The 27,374-nt window shown below is 47.7% G+C and overlaps 1 protein-coding gene across 1 annotated transcript in view; it reads right to left on the bottom strand.

Moving 5' to 3' along the window:
• FBXO10 (F-box protein 10) overlaps window positions 1-21,704 on the bottom strand; it is a 31,909-nt gene extending 10,205 nt beyond the window's left edge. Inside the window, exons 1-10 of the mRNA XM_032955090.2 lie at window positions 21,045-21,704; window positions 17,196-17,808; window positions 16,112-16,473; window positions 15,636-15,808; window positions 14,898-15,024; window positions 14,182-14,443; window positions 13,283-13,432; window positions 12,718-12,854; window positions 11,626-11,696; window positions 6,771-6,923 (exon numbers count right to left, since the gene is read on the bottom strand). Of these exons, the coding sequence (XP_032810981.1) occupies window positions 6,771-6,923; window positions 11,626-11,696; window positions 12,718-12,854; window positions 13,283-13,432; window positions 14,182-14,443; window positions 14,898-15,024; window positions 15,636-15,808; window positions 16,112-16,473; window positions 17,196-17,808; window positions 21,045-21,109 (2,113 nt within the window). The 5' untranslated portion in view covers window positions 21,110-21,704. The remainder of the gene's footprint in view (window positions 1-6,770; window positions 6,924-11,625; window positions 11,697-12,717; window positions 12,855-13,282; window positions 13,433-14,181; window positions 14,444-14,897; window positions 15,025-15,635; window positions 15,809-16,111; window positions 16,474-17,195; window positions 17,809-21,044) is intronic.
• Between the last annotated feature and the right edge of the window lie 5,670 nt (window positions 21,705-27,374).

Consider the following 27,374-nt stretch of genomic DNA (forward strand, 5'->3'; position numbering starts at 1 on the left):
ACAAATACAACGGAGGCATCGCAGCGATGTACTCCCATGCTTCTGATGCGGTTATCTGGCTTGACCGCCTGAATGTGAAATTGTAGCTGTTGCTCTGCATCTACATCAGCAGCCATACAGAATAAAGGGAGGTGGAAGTCCCCCCTGTTGTATTCTGCCACGTCCTCCCATGCGGTCTCCCTGGCGCTCACCCCGGACGAAATATGGAGGCCAGGTGGCTGGTAAATACGACACAAGTAAAAATGGCACGAGTGAAAACTAGGAAAAAATAATATTTGAAGCTTTCGTGACTGCAGGAATTACTCTTTGGTTCTTTCGGTAAAGTGACGTAGAAAATAAAATCAAACAGTAATAGAAAACGACGTTTTAGTTGCAACAAAAGCAACCATCATCAGGTAAGAATGAATGATAAAACACAGACACGGGAACAACAGCACAGGCAGATACACATGCAGAGAGAGAGTCACACAAAGACACACCGAGCGAGACACACACCAATGTGTTGTTTGCTTGTGTTGCAACCGAAAGGTCGTATTATATTATTATTTGATTTGATTTTCTACGTGACTTTACCCAAATAACCAAAGAGTAGGAAAAAAGCACAATACTCATGAGGCTTAGGGTTAGTCATCTCTTTCATGCAGATATGTACATAACTGTTGGTACAGTACTCATAACTGTTAGCAGAATACAGTGAAACCTTGGATTGCGAGTAACCTGGTCTGCGAGTGTTTTGCAAGACGAGCAAAAATGTTAAATACATTTTAACTTGATAAACGAGCGAGGTCTTGCAATACGAGCAGTACGTACACAGTATACGCTTTGTCTGCCGAGCGTCACGTGATCACAACCGAGCCAATGGTTCTTCTCTCTCTCGCTGCGGGATTGTGGGTAATCGTCTCATGCTCGGTCTCAGTCGGCGTGCCTCACTCGTATAGTCAACATCCGTGCGAGCGTATACTGTTTACTACAGTACTACAGTGTTGTGACCACGTGTATACTGTTTACTACAGTACTATAGTGTTGTGACCACGTGTATACTGTTTACTACAGTACATTAGTGTTGTGACCACGTGTATACTGTTAATACAGTACTATAGTGTTGTGACCACGTGTGTGTGAGTAAAGCATTTTTTTAGTTTGTGTCCCAAGTGTAGTGACTGTTCTTTAGTATCTGTACTGCAAGTGAAAGTCGTCCTACACAATAACCCTCCTCCTCCTCTCTCGTCTCTCTCACACCAGCCACGATTAAATGTAATTAATATATTTGATTACTTTATATTAAATTGAAATAATACAAATGTAAAAAGGTATTTTGTATTAATCATTTTTATATGAATACAGTATTTTTGGGTTGTGGAACGAATAATCAGAGTTTCCATTATTTATTATGGGGAAATTCACTTTGATATACAAGTGCTTTGGATTACGAGCACGTTTCCGGAACGAATTATGCTCGCAATCCAAGGTTTCACTGTACTTAGAACTGTTAGTACAGTCCCGTTTAATTGTGCCCTGGTTTTCACTCGTGCCATTTTTATCGAAGGCCGTAATGACCAAGCTCAGCTGCAAAAACAACACGCCTCGTTGATCACCAGCGCCACTAAACTTGTCGAGGGTCAGGAAATTCCTCATCCCAAATGACAAAGTCCATCTGGGCAACAATGCGAAAAAAACCTGAACTATTTTCGTGACTTAAAGCTTTCGTGACTGCTGGAATTCATACTCTTTGGGTCTTTTAGGTAAAGCTACGTAGATGGAAAAATATTTTTTTTAAATCACGACGTTTCGATCGCAACACGAACAATCGTCTTCAGGTGAAAAAATACAGCAGGAGAACTGCTGAGGCAGGAGAAATATAGCGAGATAACTACTACAGCAAGAGGTTATAAAGGTTTGAGATGGGTGCAACCCAAGGGTAAGTGAGCGGCGCTAGAGATGGAATTGGCATGTAAATGTAAGATCGGAGAGCCTTAGAAACCTCACGACTACGGTGCTGAAGAGGCGGTCATTGTATTGCAAGAGATTAGCATGTCAATGTGAGACAGCTCCCGCAGCAGCGGCTGTGTTAATGAGAAGATTGGCAAGTCAGCGTCAGAGAACCGGGCACAACGCCACCTCGTGGGCAACAATAGCTGCGGCGTTGGCCGTTGCACTGTGACAGACCAGCATGTCAATGTACTGTGACAGACCAGCATGTCAACGTACTGTGAGAGACCAGCATGTCAACGTACTGTGAGAGACCAGCATGTCAATGTACTGTGAGAGACCAGCATGTCAACGCAAGAGAACCACCGCAACGGTGGCCGTGCCAGTGAGACATTCAGCCTATTAAACAACGAGAACCACCGCCACATCGAGGAAAAGGGAAGAGCGGCTATGTTAGTGAGACATTTAGCCTGTTAATGTAAAGACATTTAACAAGGTAATGTAACTCAGAGAGTCGTAAATAACTGCTAACATCGGTAGGGAGGATGGAAGCATCACAGCCAGTGATGACTTTATCTGGTTAATAACATCCTTCCAATGATTGCTCAGTTTGTACCCATCTTCTCGGTTGAAATTGTGTCTGTGTTTATATATCTGGATGGCTTCATGAACAAATCTTTGTTGATAACCAGTGGGTTTGCATAGTACCTTCGTCTTGGAGAAATCTATTTCAACAATGATCAGCAATGGCCGAGGTATTGATCCTACCATGTTTCAGATCCGCCTTGTGCTCACGAACATGGTCCGAGACATGTCGCTTAGTTTCCCAATGTAACTACTGCCGCAGACACAGCTTAGTTTGTAGACACCGGGGTATTGCATGTCAGGGATCACATCCTTCGCAGATGGGATCAGATCATACATTTTATGTACTGTGTTGAATCGAACCTGGATCTTGTGTTTGCTCATGATTTTGGAAATATTTTTGGTGACCCCTGCTATGTATGGCAAGGTGATGGTTTTGATTGGGTCCTCAGATGGTTCCAAACGGTTGGGGTGATAGCTTTACGGATTGTGGAGTCCAAATATCCATTCATCTTGAGGGCTTGGTATACGTGCTCCAATTTCCCTGACTAGGTGGTGATGGTCGGAAATGCAACGAGCCCTATGGTGTAGAATTGATGACGGAATTCTTCTGGGCTGGATGGTGGTGGGAGTCAGGTTTTAGATAGGCATCCGTGTGGGTAGCTTTCCTGTAGACAGTGTCCCAATGAGCCATCTGGTCTCTTTTCGATCAAAACATCCAAGAATGGTAACTTGCTGTCCTTTTCCACTTCCATGGTGAATTTGATGGCTGGGTGTATGGAACTGATGTGGTTGAAAAATTGGTTCAGTGCTACTGTAGCAGGCCATGTGGCCAGATGACAAACGTGTCATCTATGTATCTCTTCCACAAGGAAGGACGTAGGATGGATGCCTGGATGGCATCTGTCTCAAATTGTTCCATTAAAACATTGGCTACCAATGGAGATAAGGGAGAACCCATTGGGGTACCTTCAACTTGTTTGTAGTATGTACGATTCCAGGTGAAGTAAGTGTTGGTGAGGCAGTGTCTCACCAGGGCCGGTACATCAGCATTCAGTCCTTGTTGGACCAAATCTTCAATGATTGCAATGGTGTCAGGCACAGGAACTTTGGGAAACAAAGAAACTACATCGAAACTGACAAGTAAATCACCTGGAGATAGTGAGATGTCTTTAATTAGAGATACCAAGTGAGCTGAATTAAGTACAGCTGAGGTGGCCTTGCCAGTGAATGGAATGGAAGCAAGGTCTCGGACAGAAATCGGACCAGTTTGTAGGTGGGTGAGTCCAATGGTGGAGCCAGGATTTTCAGGTAGAGGGGGCAACCCCTCCAGCAATGAAAAATGATAGTTGTTAGTAAGTAAGGACTTGTCCCTTGCTTTTTATTCGACGCGTGTGCGGCGATGGCGCAGCCATCGATCGAGGGTCGAATTCGAACCGTTCGCTGAAGGTGAATGCCTTCAGGGAAGTCGTGTACTGTATACGCAACTGCGCACAATTCTGTGAGTCACTTATAACTGCTTTGCTGTTACTTATGTCCAATTATGGACTCGGACTATTGTCCTATCATCTCATAGAGTCCCTGGCATGTAATAATATGCTACACAGTGGCAGTGGGGGTCGCAAATGCCGATTTATTACTAATAAACCCCAATGATCCGATCGAAATCCCTAATTTCGATCAGATCATTGGGGGGGCACGTGCCACCCCACCCCCCCCCCCCCCCCCACTGGCTCTGCCAGTGGGTGAGTCAATGGTGGAGACGATAAGACAGAGTGGTGTACCTTCTTTATGGATTTTTGGTAAGCCATAAAATCTGAGTGGTCTAGCAGCAGAGGATTTTAGAGAGAGCCGCTTGGTTGGTTCGATTAAAGATGTCGAATCAGTGATGATGTTGTTGGTTTTCGTAACCGGGCGGTTGGTAGGATCTCTATTGATTTTGGTATAGCTGCCTCTTCAGGCTCTCCGATCTTACATTTACATGCAAATTCCATCTTTAGCCGCGCCCACTTACCCTTGGGTTCCACCCATCTCAAACCTATATAACCTTTGGCTGCAGCAGCTCTCCCGCTATATATCTCCTGCCTCAGCAGTCCGCCTGCTGTATTTTTTCACCTGAAGACGATTGCTTGTGTTGCGATCGAAACGTCGTGATTTTTATTTTTCTATCTACTTGACTTTACTGAAAGACCCAAAGAGTATGAACTATTTTCCACAACACGCCCGCACAGTTGTATGGCACCCACTACACTGGTCTACAGAGTTCAAGACCCAGGTCCTTGTGGTTCCTCACTCTGGAGAACACGAGTAGTCGCCACGGCATAGCACGAGCAGAAGAGGCCCAGGGTGCACGATGGCTGTGAACTTGCACTGTCTCTGTGTCTCCTGTCTCTCTTTGTCTCTGTCTCACGCTATAGGTATCTCTCTGTTTCATTTGGTCTCTGTGTCTCTCTGTCTCTCTTTGTCTCTGTCTCACGCTATAGCTATCTCTCTGTTTAATTTGGTCTCTGTGTCTCTCTGTCTCACTTGGTCTATGTCGCTCTGTCTAACTCTGTTGATGTCTCTCTGTATCACTCGGTCTCTGTGTCTCTCTCAAGTCTCTTTGTCTCCATCTCACTGGAGGCTTTGTATCTCTGTATCACAGTCACTGTGTCGTTCTGTCTCACTCGGACTCTGTGCCTATCTATCACTGTCACTGTCTCTTTGTCTCTGTGTCCACCCGTCTCACTCTGTCTTGGTCTCTGTCTCACACTGTCTCTGTATCCAATCCTCTGGTCAAGCGCTGAACTGACACTTTTACACTGAGCATGTGAGGCCGTGCCGCCTCATGAGCTGGCACAGGAGGCAAAGGTGCTCCAGATGTTGTTCGAAGAAGTTGGGGAAAATGACATCATTGATGTACACATAACGGCAGCTTCCCAGGAGTCTCTGCAGCACCTCATTCACGAGTCTCTGGAAGGTCTCACGATCATTTCGAAGGCCAAAAGGCATCACTCTAAATGACTATAACCCCTCCTCAGTGACAAAGCTGGACCTAGTAGAATTTGCCAAAATCATTGCCTCATGTCCAGGGTGGAGAAACAAGTGGCTGCTCCCACTGAGGTGAGTAGGTCCGGAATATGGGGCCACGGGTAACTATCTGGGGGCGTCACGGAGTTTACCTGATGGTAGTCCACGCAGAACCATCAGCCTCTATTTTTCTTGGCAACCAGGATCACCGGGGTGACCCACAGTGATCTACTGGGCTCACTGAACCCCTCTTCCAGCATCTGGGAAAATTTCCCCCCGATGAATTCCCTCTTCTGGGCAGAAGACGCATATGGTCGGGAGTGGATGGGCAGCTCAGACGTCACCCACATGCAGCGTTGCAATGTCCTGGTGCGCCCGCGTCTTCTCGGTGAACACATCCAGATACTGTTTCAGCACCTGTGGTAAGTCTTCCCGTTGGTGAAAAAAGACACAACTTGGTCATCTTGATTTGATCCGGCGGCAGTGGGGGGGGGGGGGAAGTCACGGAGGGTGTTTTCTCGGGTCCTAACAAAGGGTACGTGGCACCTAGCGGTGAGATTATCTGGTTTCGTCTCAGGTCCAGAAGATACTCTGTTTTACGGAATAATTCTGCCCCCAAAACCGTCCCTTGGGACAACTTGGGAACCACAAAGAAGGTCCCCATGAAGTCCTTCCCGGCTATGGGGATCATCGAGGAATCAGCCAGCAACAAATGTGCCACTGGTTGCCTCTCGTCTTCCGCCTCAATACCCAGGCATTGAAGGGTTCCCGGGCTCACCAGGCCGTGAGCGAGTGGTGAGCGGGGGTGGCTGAGGGAGGGATGGTGGCAGGAGGGGCCTGGGGCCTGAGCGGCCTCCCAGCACCATCGCTCGAAACACGCACGGTTTTGTTCTTTCCCCCCACCGCCCCCATCGCCAGTCAGACAAGCCTCTTGGACTGACGAGGCATGGGGAGGCCTTAATCCAGCAGTGAACTGAGAAAAGGCCTCACGATTTCATGCAAGTATTGTCAGTGTAAGAATACATTTTTATCAATAAATGTATTAATCATGATATATATATACTTATGAGATATATAGGTGGAACCTCACACTGTAAAGAGTAGTATAATGTAATTAAGAAGATGGAAGATGTGTGATGGGGCTCGACTGGGATTTCAAATATTAGAAAACCAAACTGGAGAAGTGCTTCATGAGTTCAAGAGGGCCGCAGGCCTGGCAAATGCGACGCTGAATGAAGCGCACTCACCACAGATGCTGTTGCCTTCAATGAGCCCTCGGCCTCGCTCTCCAACCACCACCCCATCGCAAGCGCTGTGGCAGATGAGGTTATTTCTGAGGACCGGGTCCCCTCCTCTGCGAATGTCCACGCCGCCATGCTGGTTCTCGTGTATCAGGTTACCTACCAATGCAGAAGTGCGCACGGTCAGCCGCGCTGTCTCTCTTGCATGGGGCACACGTGCGTCCGCGCCCCGCTCGAGGTGCCACCTTACCTGGCACACCGATAGCTCTGACGACTGCATAATATTGTAAACGTTATCAAGATGAAGGATGGCTGACGGTTATTGCATGCAACGTCAGTTCATGTAAAGAAATTGTATTTTTGTAATCGATTAATCAGGTTTTGTTATTATTGGAAAGATGAAGTCTTCAAGTGTGAGACTATCTTGCATATGAGGCAATCCTGGTCTCTTGAGTTCTTAGTTAGTTAAACACAAAAATTTCAACTTTACAGTTGATTCTTAGCACAGATGAACACTATTTTGTGCCAAATAATGTATGCAGATGCCTTTTTTACTTCTATCAATAATATGTGCACTGTTTCTATGGTAATATATAATCTGTAACAAGGTGTAACATATTCTTAGTTTTTTCGGTAAAGTCACGTTGAAGAGAAACAACAAAATAATAAAATATATATATAACAATAAAAAATTCTCACGACGTTTCGACCATAACTCAAACGGTCATCTTCAGGTGTGTTGGTTTGCATAAATTTATTTTTAAACGGCGCATTTATTTATTTATAAAAACGTTAGCGTCACGTGCAGCGATTTGGCAGTTTACCCAGGACTAGTCAATCTATATTTTGAAAAGAGGAGGGGGGAGACGAAATTTTTTATAATGTATGCTGTCTGAAAGCCACTGTAAGCGTGAACAATCAATTAAGAACTGAAATGGTTTATCAAATCTTTCCAATGATTGCTAAGATAGAATCCATCTTCTCGGTTGAAATTGTCTCTGTGCTTGTATATGTGGATAGCCTCATGAACGAATCTCTCATGGAAGCCAGATGGCTTACAAAGAACCTCTGTCTTGGAAAAGTCAATGGCATGTGAGCCTACTGAATTAGAACAATGATCTGCTACGGCCGAGGTGTTGGTCCTACCGTGTTTAAGGTCTGCTTTGTGTTCACGAATGCGGTCCGAGACATGGCGTTTGGTTTCTCCAACGTAACTACTACCACAGAGGCAACTTAGTTTGTAGACACCAGGGTATTGTATGTCCGGAATCACATCTTTTACAGACGGAACCAGATCACGGATTTTATGTAATGTGTTGAAACGGACCTGGATCTTGTATTTATTCAAGATTTTGGAGATCTTTTTTGTGATCCCAACAATGTAGGGTAAAGTGATGGTTTTGAAAGGCTCCTCAAGAGGGTTCTTCTTCATGGTTTGAGTGATAGCTTTGCGGATTGTATAGTCGGAGTAACCATTAGCCCTAAGAGCTTGGTGTACGTGTTTAAGTTCACTGCTTATGTGTTCCTGGTCGGATATGCATTGGGCTCTATGATACAGAGTCTTGATGAGAGAATTCTTCTGTGATGGATGGTGGTGGGAATCCGGTTTCAGATAAGCATCCGTATGGGTAGCTTTCCTGTAGACAGAGTGGCTCATTGAACCATCAGGTCTCTTTTTAATTAGGACATCCAAAAAAGGTATCTTGCCATCTATTTCAACTTCCATGGTAAATCTGATGGCTGGGTGTATGGAATTGATGTGGTCGAAGAATTGGTCTAGAGCAGGCCGGCCATGTGGCCAGATGACAAAAGTGTCATCCACGTACCTCTTCCATAAGGTTGGGCGCAGAGTGGCAGTCTGGATGGCGTCAGTCTCAAATTTCTCCATGAAAATGTTAGCTATAACTGGAGAAAGGGGGGAGCCCATTGGGGTGCCCTCAGTTTGTTTGTAGAAAGTTCCATTCCAAGTGAAGTATGTATTGGTTAAACAGTGTCTCACCAGGGGGGGTACCTCAGTATTTAGTCCTTGATGAACCAAGTCTTCAATGATTGCAATGGTGTCAGGTACAGGAACCTTGGTGAATAAGGAAACTACATCAAAACTGACAAGCAGGTCGTCTGGGGACAGGGAAATACCCTTGATTGTCGATACCAGGTGAGTAGAATTTTGTACCGCAGAGGTGGTCTTTCCAGTGAAAGGACGCAGGATTTCAGACAAAAAACGAGCTAGTTTGTAGGTGGGGGAGCTGATAGTAGAGACTATGGGACGAAGAGGTGTATCAACTTTATGTATTTTTGGTAAGCCGTATAATCTTGGTAGCTGACAAAGGCAATGCTACTGTCATCATGGATAAAATAGAATACAACAACAAAATTAAAGAATTACTCGACGATGGTAGTTATACAAAAATAAAAAGAGATCCCACCAACAGCCTCGTCACACAAACCAACAAAATAATTTCTGATTCAACCGCATTAATTGATCAATCTAAACAGTTTTCGTTGAAACCTTCTGCTGCCAGGCCACCAAGATTATACGGCTTACCAAAAATACATAAAGTTGATACACCTCTTCGTCCCATAGTCTCTACTATCAGCTCCCCCACCTACAAACTAGCTCGTTTTTTGTCTGAAATCCTGCGTCCTTTCACTGGAAAGACCACCTCTGCGGTACAAAATTCTACTCACCTGGTATCGACAATCAAGGGTATTTCCCTGTCCCCAGACGACCTGCTTGTCAGTTTTGATGTAGTTTCCTTATTCACCAAGGTTCCTGTACCTGACACCATTGCAATCATCGAAGACTTGGTTCATCAAGGACTAAACACTGAGGTACCCCCCCTGGTGAGACACTGTTTAACCAATACATACTTCACTTGGAATGGAACTTTCTACAAACAAACTGAGGGCACCCCAATGGGCTCCCCCCTTTCTCCAGTTATAGCTAACATTTTCATGGAGAAATTTGAGACTGACGCCATCCAGACTGCCACTCTGCGCCCAACCTTATGGAAGAGGTACGTGGATGACACTTTTGTCATCTGGCCACATGGCCGGACTGCTCTAGACCAATTCTTCGACCACATCAATTCCATACACCTAGCCATCAGATTTACCATGGAAGTTGAAATAGATGGCAAGATACCTTTTTTGGATGTCCTAATTAAAAAGAGACCTGATGGTTCAATGAGCCACTCTGTCTACAGGAAAGCTACCCATACGGATGCTTATCTGAAACCGAATTCCCACCACCATCCATCACAGAAGAATTCTCTCATCAAGACTCTGTATCATAGAGCCCAATGCATATCCGACCAGTAACACATAAGCAGTGAACTTAAACACGTACACCAAGCTCTTAGGGCTAATGGTTACTCTGACTATACAATCCGCAAAGCTATCACTCAAACCATGAAGAAGAACCCTCTTGAGGAGCCTCTCAAAACCATCACTTTACCCTACATTGCTGGGATCACAAAAAAGATCTCCAAAATCTTGAATAAACACAAGATCCAGGTCCGTTTCAACACATTACATAAAATCCGTGATCTGGTTCCGTCTGTAAAAGATGTGATTCCGGACATACAATACCCTGGTGTCTACAAACTAAGTTGCCTCTGTGGTAGTAGTTACATTGGAGAAACCAAACGCCATGTCTCGGACCGCATTCGTGAACACAAAGCAGACCTTAAACACGGTAGGACCAACACCTCGGCCGTAGCAGATCATTGTTCTAATTCAGTAGGCTCACATGCCATTGACTTTTCCAAGACAGAGGTTATTTGTAAGCCATCTGGCTTCCATGAGAGATTCGTTCATGAGGCTATCCACATATACAAGCACAGAGACAATTTCAACCGAGAAGATGGATTCTATCTTAGCAATCATTGGAAAGATTTGATAAACCATTTCAGTTCTTAATTGATTGTTCACGCTTACAGTGGCTTTCAGACAGCATACATTATAAAAAATTTCGTCTCCCCCCTCCTCTTTTCAAAATATAGATGGACTAGTCCTGGGTAAACTGCCAAATCGCTGCGCGTGACGCTAACGTTTTTTATAAATAAATAAATGCGCCGTTTAAAAATAAATTTATGCAAACCAACACACCTGAAGATGACCGTTTGAGTTATGGTCGAAACGTCGTGAGAATTTTTTATTGTTTTATATATATTTTATTATTTTGTTGTTTCTCTTCAACGTGACTTTACCGAAAAAACTAAGAATATGAATTACTGCAGTCACGAAAGCTTTAAATCAAAATTTAAGGTGTAACATGTTTCAGGCGTTTAATAAAATTGTCTTAAAGCTAGCCCTATACTACTTGTGCAGTCGGTCTAGAGTTTGCGACAGTATGATTTACGATCCAAATTTAACACATTTACATAATTTCGAAGTCACTTTGAGTTGGAACTTTTGTTACTCTCAGGTGTTTTTTCAGATTTTTACCTATTAAACCCTGCTAAATATGGCTGAGAAAAGGAAAAATAAAATTGGCAAGTGATGTTTCTACTGTCTATGGGAATATAGGGTCTGATTTGCCACGATCTGCTTTACAATGACGGGGTTTCCAGGAACGCATTGTAATATCGTAAAAGCGGGGACCGCCTGTATAGTAACACAGAAATGAAATGCCTCAACCGTGATAGTTCTCAGCAAGAATAAAGCATGAGGCCTAAATGATTGTTTCCATTGTACTCCCTATTGTCCGCAGGGTGAAGTGTCCTGTAATGTTGGAAAAAAGAACAGCGGAAGAGCTTTACCTGTGATGAAGCAATGGAGCGGTGAGTGGTGATGAATTATTATTCATATGTCACCTGTGATAGCGCAACACATGACGGTGTATACGGAGATGCATCACCTGTAATGAGACCCAGTCCATTCTCATTCACTGCAATCCCAGCTGCCAGTCCTTGATAAATGTAATTGCCACTGAAGGAGAAAACACAATCGCTCTAATAAGAGGACACAATTTTATCTTTTCATCACATATTGGACCAAAACATTTTCTTTTTCTAAAGGATGTTTTCAATATGTTTTTTTTTAATACACAGACTACATAGATGACCTGCATAGAAATTAGGTCAAAGCCCATTGACACAAAAGTATATTTTTCTAATAATATATGAGTCACAAAAATAAACAAATGGAACACAAATTCAATCGGACAAACCATAGGAAAAACTAAATGACGTAAATATATATTAAACATTATATAGGGTAGAACTTTAATTTTGTTTATTCATTTTAAATGAAGTATTTGATGAGGTGCAATTGAAACAAATCATCAAGGATTTGAAATAAGAGGAAAAAAGCTAACATGTGTATTAAATTGACTTAAGAAAAGACTATGGATAACAATTAAAAAGTAGCAAAATTCAAAACACAAACTTAAAAAATACCTGCGCTTGTATCGTCCGAATTATCCAATCGCTTATTAAAGTGAAGCTGGTACCAGCCCATCCTACAGATGGTGGCATTTTTAACGATAACCTTGAATAAAACCGCATTTCATGGGTGACCTGAGGCCTCATTAGGATTTTGCACTCCACCAAACGGTCATGTTCGACCACATCAAGGTTGCATTAGCAACCTCAAGAAATTAATCCATTTGTTCCATCTATTTTGCTCCCAACTCAAATGTCCATGTGACCAATGTGGACACAATTGACCATTAGGACAAACATAGAGCTACTTATCATGTTACACTCATTTTTCTTCATATCCAAAATATTTTCTCAACTCTTGTCAACTAAAAAAAATGGTACCGTGTAATCGCCAACGGCAATGTAGAAAATGAACAAGGACAGTTCGACTCGACAAGACGCTTCTATTTCAACAAACGCGCTCGCACACAGAACACCGGCTGACGGCAGGGCAAGACATGAACAGACAAAATTAAGTTTCCCAGCCGAGACGCCAGACAGGAGAGAGAGAATGATGGCAGCCCCACCTGACGAGCGGGTTTCCACGGTACAGGATGCAAATCCCTGCCTCGCGATTGTTGAAAATGAGGTTGCTGCGGATGATGCCCCGGCCACCACCCATAACCAAGATTCCTGTGCGTTGTCCCCCGTGGATGCGATTACACTGCCTCGCACAAGAACACTCCGTCACGACCAGGCACCATTTAGGAGGCACTCGGGCAGTACGGGCAGTCCCCAAATCCTGAGACCTCCGTTCGTAAGTCGAACTGTTCGTAAGTCGAACACAATAATGTACTGTATTTAAATGCACATACGGTCAACGTTATAAATGTGTTACGGCTCAACAAAAAAGGGAACCATTGTTAAACTCACAAATAAGAAGTAATATCGAACATTTGCACGTAACACTCTAAACAGTTCCACGACTCGGTTCGCAAGTGCGAATTTCACGTTCTCAAGTCAGATGGTTAAAAAATTAAATATCTTACGGAAGCTCGTTCGTCACAAGTGCGGATTTTCGTAAGTAAGTGGGGGTGACCGCTTGTCGTTGGGTTATTGGGGAGCCAGGTGGGCATGAGGGGCGGCGCCTACCAGTACGAGGGGGTTTGCCGCCTTGCGGATGTCGATGGCTGCCTCGCCGTTGGAGTGGATGTCGTTCTCCGCAATGACACCGCCAGCGGAGAGGCGCAGGAAAACGCCCGACGCTCGGCAGTGGTGGATCTCGTTACGAAACACGAGCACCTGTGGAACGCGCCCACAGGACAAACACGGCAGCAGGAGGCCACCACGCAGGGGATCACTTCACTCGGAGCAGCGAATCGGTGTGGATTATATTCAGATGGCGTGCACAGCAGACAGCACGAAGATGCAACCACATATTCAAGCTAATATTCTGTACGTTTAAAATGTTGCTTTATAAGTTTAGATTTATATAATTACTTTTAAATTAAATATGAATTTGATGGTTAAAATGTTAGCATCACATTTAGGTATTCTATTTTCTGTTATATTCTGACTCCACTTCAAATGGCTCTTATATGGTAATTGAATATGACAAAGATTTTCACATCAAAGCGAATGTTCAGAATCCCACTTGAAGCAGATTGCAAGCAGGAGGCACTAAGCGTGGTCCCAAAGTGCGGACTTTTCCATGTTTGGAAAAGTAGTCCCTCCACCTTTGGGAAGCACTCCAAGAGACCACATTAGTGTGTATGTTGAACTTCTTTCGCACCTTATGGAGCCAACCGTGCTCATCGGAGTAGCTATCATTAGGATGACAGCTCAGACCTTTCTTACAGGAATTCCAAGTATTTTTTTTTCCAGATTTTCTCTGTGTGAAAATATAGCATTTATGGGATTTGTTTTGTTGCTTAGAATTGGTATTCCTTCAATATTATAAGAGGCCCCCGAAATGCTGGCAATGGATTCCCAGTCTTTCCCTGTGGTAAGTTGTATAAAAAAAGCGCTGCTCCAGCCATGTAACAACCTACCTTGGCATCTTGCAGGCAGCGGATAGCTTGGTGGAGGTGGCGAAAGGTGTTGTGTTGCAGACGCACATGGGCATGTGCGGAGGACAGCACGCCTCCTCGCCCATCTCGGAAGAGGCAGCGCTGCACCACACAGCCCAAGATTAGACGCACCAACAGGCGGGCTTCCTTCTCCGTGCGCAGCTCCTCCTCCAGGCTCCGAGGGCGTACCTCCTCCATGCTCAGCGAGGCCCCTGCCCCTGTCATCAGGCTCCCCACGGGCAAGCTGCGTACAGCACGCACACGCCCAAAGCATCAAGACACTCTTAAGCCCCCGCTGTTTAGCCACTCGTGAAATTTAGGAGTCGCTCAGCGCCGGCAGTAAGAATGTCGCAGTAAAGTCACGTTTCCTGCAATTTATTTACTGAAGCCAATTGTGTAAGTCTATCACTGTGGTAAGGATAGGAGCATCCGTACAACACAATATGGGCAGCCAATAAGAACGCAGCAGTGGATTTTAACTTTACTGAAGTAGCATAATGTCATTTTTTACCGAGAATTATACCAACATTTAATTAAATTTTTGAACAAAACTCAGATTGTTTGAATAGTTTTCACACGTTACGGATATTATAAAAAAAAGTATGGAACAGTTCGTCGAAACTTTTGCTTCTAACAAACAGGATCAGAAGTTTATTTTGCGAGAATGCAACCAAGGGCATCGGAGTGTTGGTCGTGACCTCGTGATTAGGTGCCCAAACTCCTTGTAGTCTTCGTCCTGCTCCGTGTCTCTGCCGCTGCTGTTCTTCTTGAGAAATGCCCCCTCGCTAACCGCTGGGGTCAGCGTGTCACCGTCATGGTTCATGCCTGGTACCGTGCATGATGATATTTACAAATTTACAAGAGTTAATGGTTAATTTTTTAGTCACTCTTATCATTACATTTTAATGGATTTTCAGAAATGTAAGGGTATTTAATTAAATAAACCAGGGATTTTTACGAATAATCACCAGAACCTGCCTGCAAAAAAACACAGCCACATTCGACAACGCCGGACGCACATTGCAGGTGTCACTGTATGTGGCCTTGATAATCCATCCCGCAAACCCCGGTTATCCTCGCCATCAAACAAATACGGTGGTCACCGCATCGCGCACTGGAAGATACGTTTCTGCGGCCGTCTGGAACGCTCTTCCTTCCGAAATTAGGAAGCCACTGGAGCTATGCACGTTTAAGCCATCTAGAATGAAAACTAATTTCTTTAGAACCGCTTTTTGTGTTTACTTTGTTGTCCTTCCCCCGTACCTCCGACAAGCACGGTTTGCTACGTATGGTACAAAAGAAGTTCAACAACATAGATACATATGAAACATCAACAGCACAAATTACTTTTTCTCACAGCTGCATTTGTTTCCTCTGCCAGCGCACACACACACACACCTGCCTGAAAAGAACATTGTTTTTTCATGCAGCTTTACCATTGCAGAAGCGGTGGGCCTTTGATGAGATGGGGTCTGAAAGGCCTGCATGTGAAGTCCCTGACACAAAGTTCTGGCCCTTCTGGCTGACGTTCCAGCAGTGTCGTCCCACCCACCCCACCGCCTTGCTCGCCTGGCTGTGATGTGTGGCTCCCGTGCTGTCTGCTGCCTGCCTGCACGCGCAGAAACACCCAAGGCACACACAACGCACGATGCGCAATAGTTGTGTTTACATACGTTAACTTACATCAGGAGATCCACTGCAGGAATGTATGCTACGCCGTATAAAATAGAGTGCAATATTTCACTGACACACGTGACATACATTTGCGAATGGTACCGTTATGGTCATACCTTGGCACGCTAAATAAGTAGCAAGAGCCTCCAAGCAATATACACGTCATATTGGACCCTAGGTTCCCTTGGAACTCGGTGGCAAAAGGAGTGGAGAGGGGGTACGATGATCCGACCCTCACCCTGCTGTTTTGTCGCTCTGCACGCTTTCCGACTTCTTGTCGAAGCCGAGATTCAGCCAGTCCAGCGCGGTGTCCGCTTCCAGCAGGCCGCAGGACTGCGCCAGCAGGTCGGCACGCAGCGACGCAGCCAGGTGCTCGTAGGCCCAGTTGTGGTCGGTCGAAGGGAACCCCTCCACTGTCAGAGAGGCGCCCTCGCTCCCAGAGAACTCGCAGTTTTCCACAGCGGCCAGTGCGACGGCGTGCAGGTGTAGGCCAGCCTGGCTGAAGCTACAGAACCGCAGGTGGCACGTGGCCGGAGCGCTCACCTGCACCTGCCCGTTCTCCAGGTTGCACGTGTCCATTTGCACGTGGCCCACGCTCGTCTGCGCCGCAGGAATGAGAGCACCGCGGCTTTGGGTTATCGTGCCAGTGACGGCGCATTGACAACCGTTTGCAGTTGTTGCGCTGGTAATTTAATACATCATTGCAGGTGTTAAATGCTCCTGTTTGTGGAGGTGGAGGCATTTAGCAAGCAACGTAGATTGTGTGAGATAATTTGCAAGGTGTAATCAATATATAGAAATTTGGTGAAAAATTAAGTTACATTTTTCCATATATACTGATAAGAAGAGATATCTGGTGTAGTAACTGTAAGGAGAGAGGGAATGAAAAGTAAAAGCATCAATACTACATCAATAAGGCAATTCCCCAGATATGTGAATCGATGGAAGAGACTGCAATGATTAACGATGGGTTTCATGGTTGGCAAGTGGCTTCATGATTTAGCTTCAGCAAGTGCATTACAGCCCTATTGATAATGACATGGCCATATCCGTTCAGCCCGCACCACTGAAACTCGAGTATTGTAACCACTTCAACCATATTAAAAAGGGACTCAAAGTTACAGCCCTTGTGTATCGTGTTTAATTTCACGATAATGTATCGCTCAACTCTAAACAAAAGTCCTCCATTAATCTGCAGATTCCTAGATTGTGCGGTGCCTCCCGCGGTTGGCGCGTGTTCACGTTTTAACCAGCCTGAACCTGGAAGGTGGTGTGGAGCACATTGTAAACTGCGCGGCCCACTGTTTGAATCCCTGTCCCACCTTGTAGATGATGGGCGTGAACCAGGCCTGCATGAGCACGAGGTTGCAGAGGCGTACGGTGGGACACTGCTGTTCAAAGCTGACGAGCAGCGCCACCTGGCCCAGGCTGCCCTGGCCCACGATCTCGACGGGCGCCCGCAGGACCACCTCGCTCTGCTCCTCGTAGACGCCCGGCAGCAGAAACACGCGGCTGTAGGGCGGCACCGAGGCTAACGCCACCCGCAGGCTCTCGTAGTCCCCGCCGGGACCCACCCACGCGCTGCGACATTCGGGCCGCTTGCGGAAGAAGGGCCCGTACAGACAGCCGGTGACATCGACGGTACTCCAGCGGCTGTCGTGGCGGCGCCACACGCGGTTGGCGAGGAGGGCTCTCCGCAGGGACTCGCGCCACGACGGCGGCTCCAACTCCGGCCGCAGCGGCCAGTTCGGCGGGCGACGGCAGGCGTGAGGCGAGCCCAGGTACAGCTGCCGCCAGCGCGTCTTGTCCAAGCTGACGACGAGCTCCCGCCACGTGCGGCTCACGGAGCTGCAGCGGCCCAACTCGGGCAACTGAAGGTACGAGAGGATGAGACGCCACAGCTCCAGCGGGAGGCGGCCCACCTCCATCACAAAGCTGCGGCAGACAGAGCAGGGCAATGATTGTCGAACATCAACGACCGCCTGACGGTCGCCAGCGAGACCCAGGGTGGCATGGGCAGCAGGGTCTGGAGTGAGGGGCTCGGATGGTGGAGCTGACCGAGACCCCGGGTATGGAGAGTGGAGCCGGAGGGATGCCCACGGTGGTGGGGGGGGGGGGGCTCCCTCTCGAGTGTGGGGGGTGGACCTCGGGGGGGGGGGGCTCCCTCTTGAGTGTGGGGGGTGGACCCCGCGCGCTCAGGGGAAGGGATGAAACGGAGTCACAGATTCCCCCCCTGCTCGCGTCCCCTTCGCGAGGAGGCGCGACACTCCAACGGGGTAGTTGCAGCTGTAGTAGCCAGCTACTGGAGAAGATCGACCCCCCCAACCCGAGGCTGCCGCCACACGAAGATGGCCCAGGGCTGCTTGCCAATAAGCCCTGGGCTGGCGGGAGGAATGGAGCGCCACGTCAGCACCAACCCCAGTTGCTGTCGAGCTGGCTTCATCCTGCGACGCTCACGGTGGGGGGGGGGGGGCACTGCTTGAACAGATTTCCAGACAGGGCCGAGAGCTTCGTGACAAAGCCAAGCAGCAGGCTGTGGTGGCACTGCACGGGTTCAGCCGAGGGCTCCTCACGGCCACCGAGGACCGCTGCTACTCATGAAGCACAATCCGCACCCGAGTCAGCACTGTGTAAACACGAGGCGTTCATAAGCTCTTTGGTTCTTTTTAAAACAGTCTGCCTCAGCAGCAGACCATGCTTTCCCCTACCTGATGACGGAAAGCTTGTGTTGCGCCCGAAACGTCGTGATTTAATTTATTTTAAACCTACCACGTGGCTTTACCGAAAGAACCAAAGAGGACGAGGAGACCGTAAGCTCTTTTGCCAAAGATTGGTCCCATGAAAGCAAAATAAAACTGAGAAGGGGGTCGATTATGCAGCCTTCCCTGCTCACGCTGCTGCTGCTGCTGTGGGTGGCCGGGCCCATCAGAGTCAAACCGTGGTGGGCACAGAGATGATGGGCACAGAGATGAGCACAGAGATGAGCACGGAGATGAGCGTGGAGATGAGCGTGGGAACGGCGGTCACAGAGACGGCGGCGAAGCGGTGACGACGATGCCAATGTTAATGACGATGATGACGAAGATATATTAAGGTTATGGTAATAATGACGGCAGTGATTTATGGTAAGGTGACAGTGAACATGGTATTCATGATAGCGGTGATGGTGCTCGTGATGATGATGATGGTGATACTGCTGGTGATGATGATGGTGATGATGGTGATGCTGGTGATGATGCTGGTGATTATGATGGTGATGCTGGTGATGATGATGGTGATAATGATGATGCTGGTAATGATGATGGTGATGATAGTGATGATGGTGATGATGCTGATGGTGATACTGCTGGTGATGATGATGGTGATACTGCTGGTGATGATGGTGATGGTTGTGATGATGATGGTGATGATGATGGTGATGATGGTGATGATGATGATGATGCTGGTGATGAAGATGATGCTGGTGATGATGGTGATGATGGTGATGGTGGTGATGATGGTGATGATGGTGATGGTGGTGATGATGGTGATGGTGGTGATGATGGTGATGATGATGGTGATGATGGTGATACTGCTGGTGATGATGATGGTGATGATGGTGATACTGCTGGTGATTATGATGGTGATGCTGGTGATGATGATGGTGATGATGATGGTAATGATGATGGAGATGGTGATTGGTGATGCTGGTGATGATGATGGTGATGATGATACTGCTGGTGATGATGGTGATGGTGATGATGGTGATGATGATGATGATTATGATGGTGATGCTGGTGATGATGCTGATGGTCATACTGCTGGTGATGATGGTGATACTGCTGGTGATGATGCTGGTGATGATGGTGTTGGTTGTGATGATGATGGTGATGATGATGGTGATGCTGGTGATGATGGTGATGATGGTGATGGTGGTGATGATGGTGATGATGATGGTGATACTGCTGGTGATGATGATGGTGATGCTGGTGATTATGATGGTGATGCTGGTGATGATGGTGATGATGGTGATGATGATGGTGATGGAGATGGTGATTGGTGATGCTGGTGATGATGATGGTGATGATGATACTGCTGGTGATGATGGTGATGATGGTGATGATGATGATGGTGATGATGATGGAGATGGTGATTGGTGATGCTGCTGGTGATGATGGTGATGATGGTGATGATGATGGTGGTACTGCTGGTGATGATGATTATGGTGATGCTGGTGATGATGATACTGCTGGTGATGATGGTGATGATGATGGTGATGATGATGGTGATGATGGTGATGCTGGTGATGATGGTGATGCTGGTGATGATGATGGTGATGATGATACTGCTGGTGATGATGGTGATACTAGTGATGATGATACTGCTGGTGATGATGATACTGCTGGTGATGATGATGCTGGTGATGATGGTGATACTGCTGATGATGATGATGGTGATGATGGTGATGCTGGTGATGATGATGGTGATGCTGGTGATGATGATGGTGATGATGATACTGCTGGTGATGATGGTGATGATGGTGATGCTGGTGATGATGGTGATGCTGTGAAGATGATGGTGATGATGATACTGCTGGTGATGATGGTGATGATGGTGATGATGATTGTGATGGTGATGATAATGCTGGTGATGATGATGGTGGTGATGATGATGGTGGTGATGATGGTTGTGATGATGGTGATACTGCTGGTGATGATGGTGGTGATGATGCTGGTGATGATGATGGTGGTGATGATGATGGTGATGATCATGGTGATGATGGTGATGGTGATGCTGGTGATGATGGTGGTGATGATGATGGTGGTGATGATGATGATGATGGTGATACTGCTGGTGATGATGGTGGTGGTGATGATGATGGTGATGATGATACTGCTGGTGATGATGGTGATGCTGGTGATGATGATGATGGTGGTGATGATGATGATGGTTGTGATAGTGATGATGGTGATGATGGTGGTGATGGTGGTGATGATGATGGTGATGATGGTGATACTGCTGGTGATGATGGTGGTGATGGTGGTGATACTGCTGGTGATGATGGTGATGCTGGTGATGATGATGGTGGTGATGGTGGTGATGATGATGGTGATACTGCTGGTGATGATGGTGGTGATGATGGTGGTGATAATGATGGTGGTGATTTTGGTCTCGCATAACGGGGCCATTACCGTGGGGGGAGGAGAGGACGCGCAGCATCCCCGGGCCCTGTCACCATGGAGACCGCAGCGCTCATCGCGTGACGTCACTCCCCAGAGCTCATCGCGTGACGTCACTCTCATAGCTCGTCGCGTGACGTCACTCACCAGAGCTCATCCCGTGACGTCACTCTCGTAGCTCGTCGCGTGGCGTCACTCCCCAGAGCTCATCGCGTGACGTCACTCGCGTAGGTCGTCGCGTGACGTCACTCCCTGCAACTGTTGTGACGTCGCTCTCCGTCGCTCGCAACGTGGCGTCTCACTCCCTCTTTGCTCATCGCGTGACGTCACTCGTAGCTCGTCGCGTGACGTCAATCTCCGTAGCAACCAACGTGACGTCACACCCCGTAGATCGTCGCCTGAAGTCATTCCGTGCCTCCGTGCGTGACGTCATAACCGGCTTTGAGAACGCGCGCGCGCACCGGCGCAGGATGACGAAACTGACGGGTGACGTCACGCCGCGGCTGCTGCCGCTCTCGGCGGTCTGAGCAGGTCTCCCGCCAGGACCGGAGCCCGTCATAGAAACGCGGAGTTTCCACCGGCGAAGATAAGGAAATGCGATTTTGATTGTTCGTTAGACACGAACACCGGCATCGTTAGACACGAACACCGGCATCGTTAGACACGAACACCGGCATCGTTAGACACGGACACCGGCATCGTTAGACACGGACACCGGCATCGTTAGACACGAACACAGGCATCGTTAGACACGAACACAGGCATCGTTAGACACGAACACCGGCATCGTTAGACACGAACACAGGCATCGTTAGACACGAACACAGGCATCGTTAGACACGAACACCGGCATCGTTAGACACGAACACAGGCATCGTTAGACACGAACACAGGCATCGTTAGACACGAACACAGGCATCGTTAGACACGAACACAGGCATCGTTAGACACGAACAGGCATCGTTAGACACGAACACCGGCATCGTTAGACACGAACACCGGCATCGTTAGACACGAACACAGGCATCGTTAGACACGAACACCGGCATCGTTAGACACGAACACAGGCATCGTTAGACACGAACACAGACATCGTTAGACACGAACACCGGCATCGTTAGACACGAACACAGGCATCGTTAGACACGAACAGGCATCGTTAGACACGAACACCGGCATCGTTAGACACGAACACAGGCATCGTTAGACACGAACACCGGCATCGTTAGACACGAACACCGGCATCGTTAGACACGAACACAGGCATCGTTAGACACGAACACCGGCATCGTTAGACACGAACACCGGCATCGTTAGACACGAACACCGGCATCGTTAGACACGAACACTGGCATCGTTAGACACGAACACAGGCATCGTTAGACACGAACACCGGCATCGTTAGACACGAACACCGGCATCGTTAGACACGAACACAGGCATCGTTAGACACGAACACCGGCATCGTTAGACACGGACACCGGCATCGTTAGACACGGACACCGGCATCGTTAGACACGAACACAGGCATCGTTAGACACGAACACAGGCATCGTTAGACACGAACACAGGCATCGTTAGACACGAACACAGGCATCGTTAGACACGAACACAGGCATCGTTAGACACGAACACCGGCATCGTTAGACACGAACACAGGCATCGTTAGACACGAACACCGGCATCGTTAGACACGAACACCGGCATCGTTAGACACGAACACCGGCATCGTTAGAGACGAACACAGGCATCGTTAGACACGAACACCGGCATCGTTAGACACGAACACAGGCATCGTTAGACACGAACACCGGAATCGTTAGACACGAACACCGGCATCGTTAGACACGAACACAGGCATCGTTAGACACGAACACAGGCATCGTTAGACACGAACACCGGCATCGTTAGACACGAACACCGGCATCATTAGACACGAACACAGGCATCGTTAGACACGAACACCGGCATCGTTAGACACGAACACAGGCATCGTTAGACACGAACACCGGAATCGTTAGACACGAACACCGGCATCGTTAGACACGAACACAGGCATCGTTAGACACGAACACAGGCATCGTTAGACACGAACACAGGCATCGTTAGACACGAACACCGGCATCGTTAGACACGAACACAGGCATCGTTAGACACGCTCGCTCTCGGCGACGTGGTACTTGTTGTGTCGGGTGGAGACGGGTTGACGACACATTTCACTTGCGCGATCTCACCCCGAAAGCACGAATCTGAAATATTGCATGTCAAAGTCCTCAATGTTACAGTGCTACCTGTAATGTTACAGTGCTACATGTAGTGTTACAGTGCTACATGTAGTGTCACAGTGCTACATGTAGTGTCACAGTGCTACATGTAGTGTCACAGTGCTACATGTAGTGTCACAGTGCTACATGTAGTGTTACAGTGCTACATGTAGTGTTACAGTGCTACATGTAATGTTACAGTGCTACATGTAGTGTTACAGTGCTACATGTAATGTTACAGTGCTACATGTAGTGTTACAGTGCTACATGTAGTGTTACAGTGCTACATGTAGTGTTACAGTGCTACATGTAGTGTTACAGTGCTACATGTAATGTTACAGTGCTACATGTAGTGTTACAGTGCTACATGTAGTGTTACAGTGCTACATGTAGTGTTACAGTGCTACATGTAATGTTACAGTGCTACATGTAGTGTTACAGTGCTGCATGTAATGTTACAGTGCTACATGTAGTGTCACAGTGCTGCATGTAATGTCACAGTGCTACATGTAATGTTACAGTGCTACATGTAATGTTACAGTGCTGCATGTAATGTTACAGTGCTACATGTAGTGTTACAGTGCTACATGTAATGTTACAGTGCTACATGTAGTGTTACAGTGCTACATGTAGTGTTACAGTGCTGCATGTAATGTTACAGTGCTACATGTAATGTTACAGTGCTGCATGTAGTGTTACAGTGCTGCATGTAATGTTACAGTGCTACATGTAGTGTTACAGTGCTGCATATAATGTTACAGTGCTGCATGTAATGTTACAGTGCTGCATGTAATGTTACAGTGCTACATGTAATGTTACAGTGCTACATGTAGTGTTACAGTGCTGCATGTAATGTTACAGTGCTACATGTAGTGTTACAGTGCTACATGTAGTGTTACAGTGCTACATGTAGTGTCACAGTGCTACATGTAGTGTTACAGTGCTGCATGTCGTGTTACAGTGCTACATGTAGTGTCACAGTGCTACATGTAATGTTACAGTGCTACATGTAATGTTACAGCAGTGTGGGTGTGTGGAGCGAAGTGCAATGATTGCCTGGAGGCCCTTTTGGTGGAGACCTACTGCCGGCTGAGTTGTCTTCTCTGTTGGTGGAGACCTACTGCCGGCTGAGTTGTCTTCTCTTGTGGTGGAGACCTACTGCCGGCTGCGTTGTCTTCTCTGTTGGTGGAGACCTACTGCCGGCTGAGTTGTCTTCTCTTGTGGTGGAGACCTACTGCCGGCTGCGTTGTCTTCTCTGTTGGTGGAGACCTACTGCCGGCTGAGTTGTCTTCTCTTGTGGTGGAGAGCTACTGGCGGCTTAGTTGTCTTCTCTTGTGGTGGAGACCTACTGCCGGCTGAGTTGTCTTCTCTTGTGGTGGAGACCTACTGCCGGCTGAGTTGTCTTCTCTGTTGGTGGAGACCTACTGCCGGCTGAGTTGTCTTCTCTTGTGGTAGAGACCTACTGCCGGCTGAGTTGTCTTCTCTTGTGGTAGAGACCTACTGCCAGCTGAGTTGTCGTCTCTGTTGGTGGAGACCTACTGCCGGCTGAGTTGTCTTCTCTGTTGGTGGAGACCTACTGCCGGCTGAGTTGTCTTCTCTGTTGGTGGAGACCTACTGCCGGCTGAGTTGTCTTCTCTGTTGGTGGAGACCTACTGCCGGCTGAGTTGTCTTCTCTTGTGGTAGAGACCTACTGCCGGCTGAGTTGTCTTCTCTTGTGGTGGAGACCTACTGCCGGCTGAGTTGTCTTCTCTGTTGGTGGAGACCTTCTGCCGGCTGAGTTGTCTTCTCTGTTGGTGGAGACCTACTGCCGGCTGAGTTGTCTTCTCTTGTGGTAGAGACCTACTGCCGGCTTAGTTTTCTCTTGTGGTGGAGACCTACTGCCGGCTGAGTTGTCTTCTCTGTTGGTGGAGACCTACTGCCGGCTTAGTTGGCTTCTCTGTTGGTGGAGACCTACTGCCGGCTGAGTTGTCTTCTCTTGTGGTGGAGACCTACTGCCGGCTGAGTTGTCTTCTCTTGTGGTAGAGACCTACTGCCGGCTGAGTTGTCTTCTCTTGTGGTGGAGACCTACTGCCGGCTGAGTTGTCTTCTCTTGTGATGGAGACCTACTGCCGGCTGAGTTGTCTTCTCTTGTGGTGGAGACCTACTGCCGGCTTAGTTGTCTTCTCTGTTGGTGGAGACCTACTGCCGGCTGAGTTGTCTTCTCTTGTGGTAGAGACCTACTGCCGGCTGAGTTGTCTTCTCTTGTGGTGGAGACCTACTGCCGGCTGAGTTGTCTTCTCTTGTGGTGGAGACCTACTGCCGGCTGAGTTGTCTTCTCTGTTGGTGGAGACCTACTGCCGGCTGAGTTGTCTTCTCTGTTGTTGACCTACTGCCGGCTTAGTTGTTTCTCTTGTGGTGGAGACCTACTGCCGGCTGAGTTGTCTTCTCTTGTGGTGGAGACCTACTGCCGGCTGAGTTGTCTTCTCTGTTGGTAGAGACCTACTGCCGGCTGAGTTGTCTTCTCTTGTGGTGGAGACCTACTGCCGGCTGAGTTGTCTTCTCTTGTGGTGGAGACCTACTGCCGGCCGAGTTGTCTTCTCTGTTGGTGGAGACCTACTGCCGGCTGAGTTGTCTTCTCTGTTGGTGGAGACCTACTGCCGGCTTAGTTGTCTTCTCTGTTGGTGGAGACCTACTGCCGGCTGAGTTGTCTTCTCTGTTGGTGGAGACCTGCTGCCGGCTGAGTTGTCTTCTCTGTTGGTGGAGACCTACTGCCGGCTGAGTTGTCTTCTCTGTTGGTGGAGACCTACTGCCGGCTGAGTTGTCTTCTCCGTTGGTGGAGACCTACTGCCGGCTGAGTTGTCTTCTCTGTTGGTGGAGACCTACTGCCGGCTGAGTTGTCTTCTCTGTTGGTGGAGACCTTCTGCCGGCTTAGTTGTCTTCTCTGTTGGTGGAGACCTTCTGCCGGCTTAGTTGTCTTCTCCGTTGGTGGATACCTACTGCCGGCTTAGTTGTCTTCTCTGTTGGTGGAGACCTACTGCCGGCTGAGTTGTCTTCTCTGTTGGTGGAGACCTACTGCCGGCTGAGTTGTCTTCTCTGTTGGTGGAGACCTACTGCCGGCTGAGTTGGCTTCTCTTGTGGTGGAGACCTACTGCCGGCTGAGTTGTCTTCTCTGTTGGTGGAGACCTACTGCCGGCTGAGTTGTCTTCTCTGTTGGTGGAGACCTGCTGCCGGCTGAGTTGTCTTCTCTGTTGGTGGAGACCTACTGCCGGCTGAGTTGTCTTCTCTGTTGGTGGAGACCTACTGCCGGCTGAGTTGTCTTCTCCGTTGGTGGAGACCTACTGCCGGCTGAGTTGTCTTCTCTGTTGGTGGAGACCTACTGCCGGCTGAGTTGTCTTCTCTGTTGGTGGAGACCTTCTGCCGGCTTAGTTGTCTTCTCTGTTGGTGGAGACCTTCTGCCGGCTTAGTTGTCTTCTCCGTTGGTGGATACCTACTGCCGGCTTAGTTGTCTTCTCTGTTGGTGGAGACCTACTGCCGGCTGAGTTGTCTTCTCTGTTGGTGGAGACCTACTGCCGGCTGAGTTGTCTTCTCTGTTGGTGGAGACCTACTGCCGGCTGAGTTGGCTTCTCTTGTGGTGGAGACCTACTGCCGGCTGAGTTGTCTTCTCTTGTGGTAGAGACCTACTGCTGGCTGAGTTGTCTTCTCTTGTGGTGGAGACCTACTGCCGGCTGAGTTGTCTTCTCTGTTGGTGGAAACCTACTGCCGGCTTAGTTGTCTTCTCTGTTGGTGGAGACCTACTGCCGGCTTAGTTGTCTTCTCTTGTGGTGGAGACCTACTGCCGGCTGAGTTGTCTTCTCCTACATTAACATTGGCGGCCCCGCCCATGCTGCTAACACACTTGGGCTACGCCCATCTCTAAACCTTCTTAAACAGTTTGCCTTTAGAGGCTAACTCCCCTTTTCCTGATGACAACCGCTTGTGTTGCGATCGAAACGTTGTGGTGTTAGTTTTCATTATTTGTATTCACATTATTTTTTATTATGTTTCTATCTACGTGACTACCTAAATAACTTATTTCACACCGGACGTAGCCAGCCGTGCT

This window comes from Petromyzon marinus, chromosome 16 (assembly GCF_048934315.1).
Source record: "Petromyzon marinus isolate PM22_M1 ecotype Great Lakes invasive population chromosome 16, UKy_Petmar_22M1.pri1.0, whole genome shotgun sequence".
Lineage (NCBI taxonomy): Eukaryota > Metazoa > Chordata > Hyperoartia > Petromyzontiformes > Petromyzontidae > Petromyzon > Petromyzon marinus.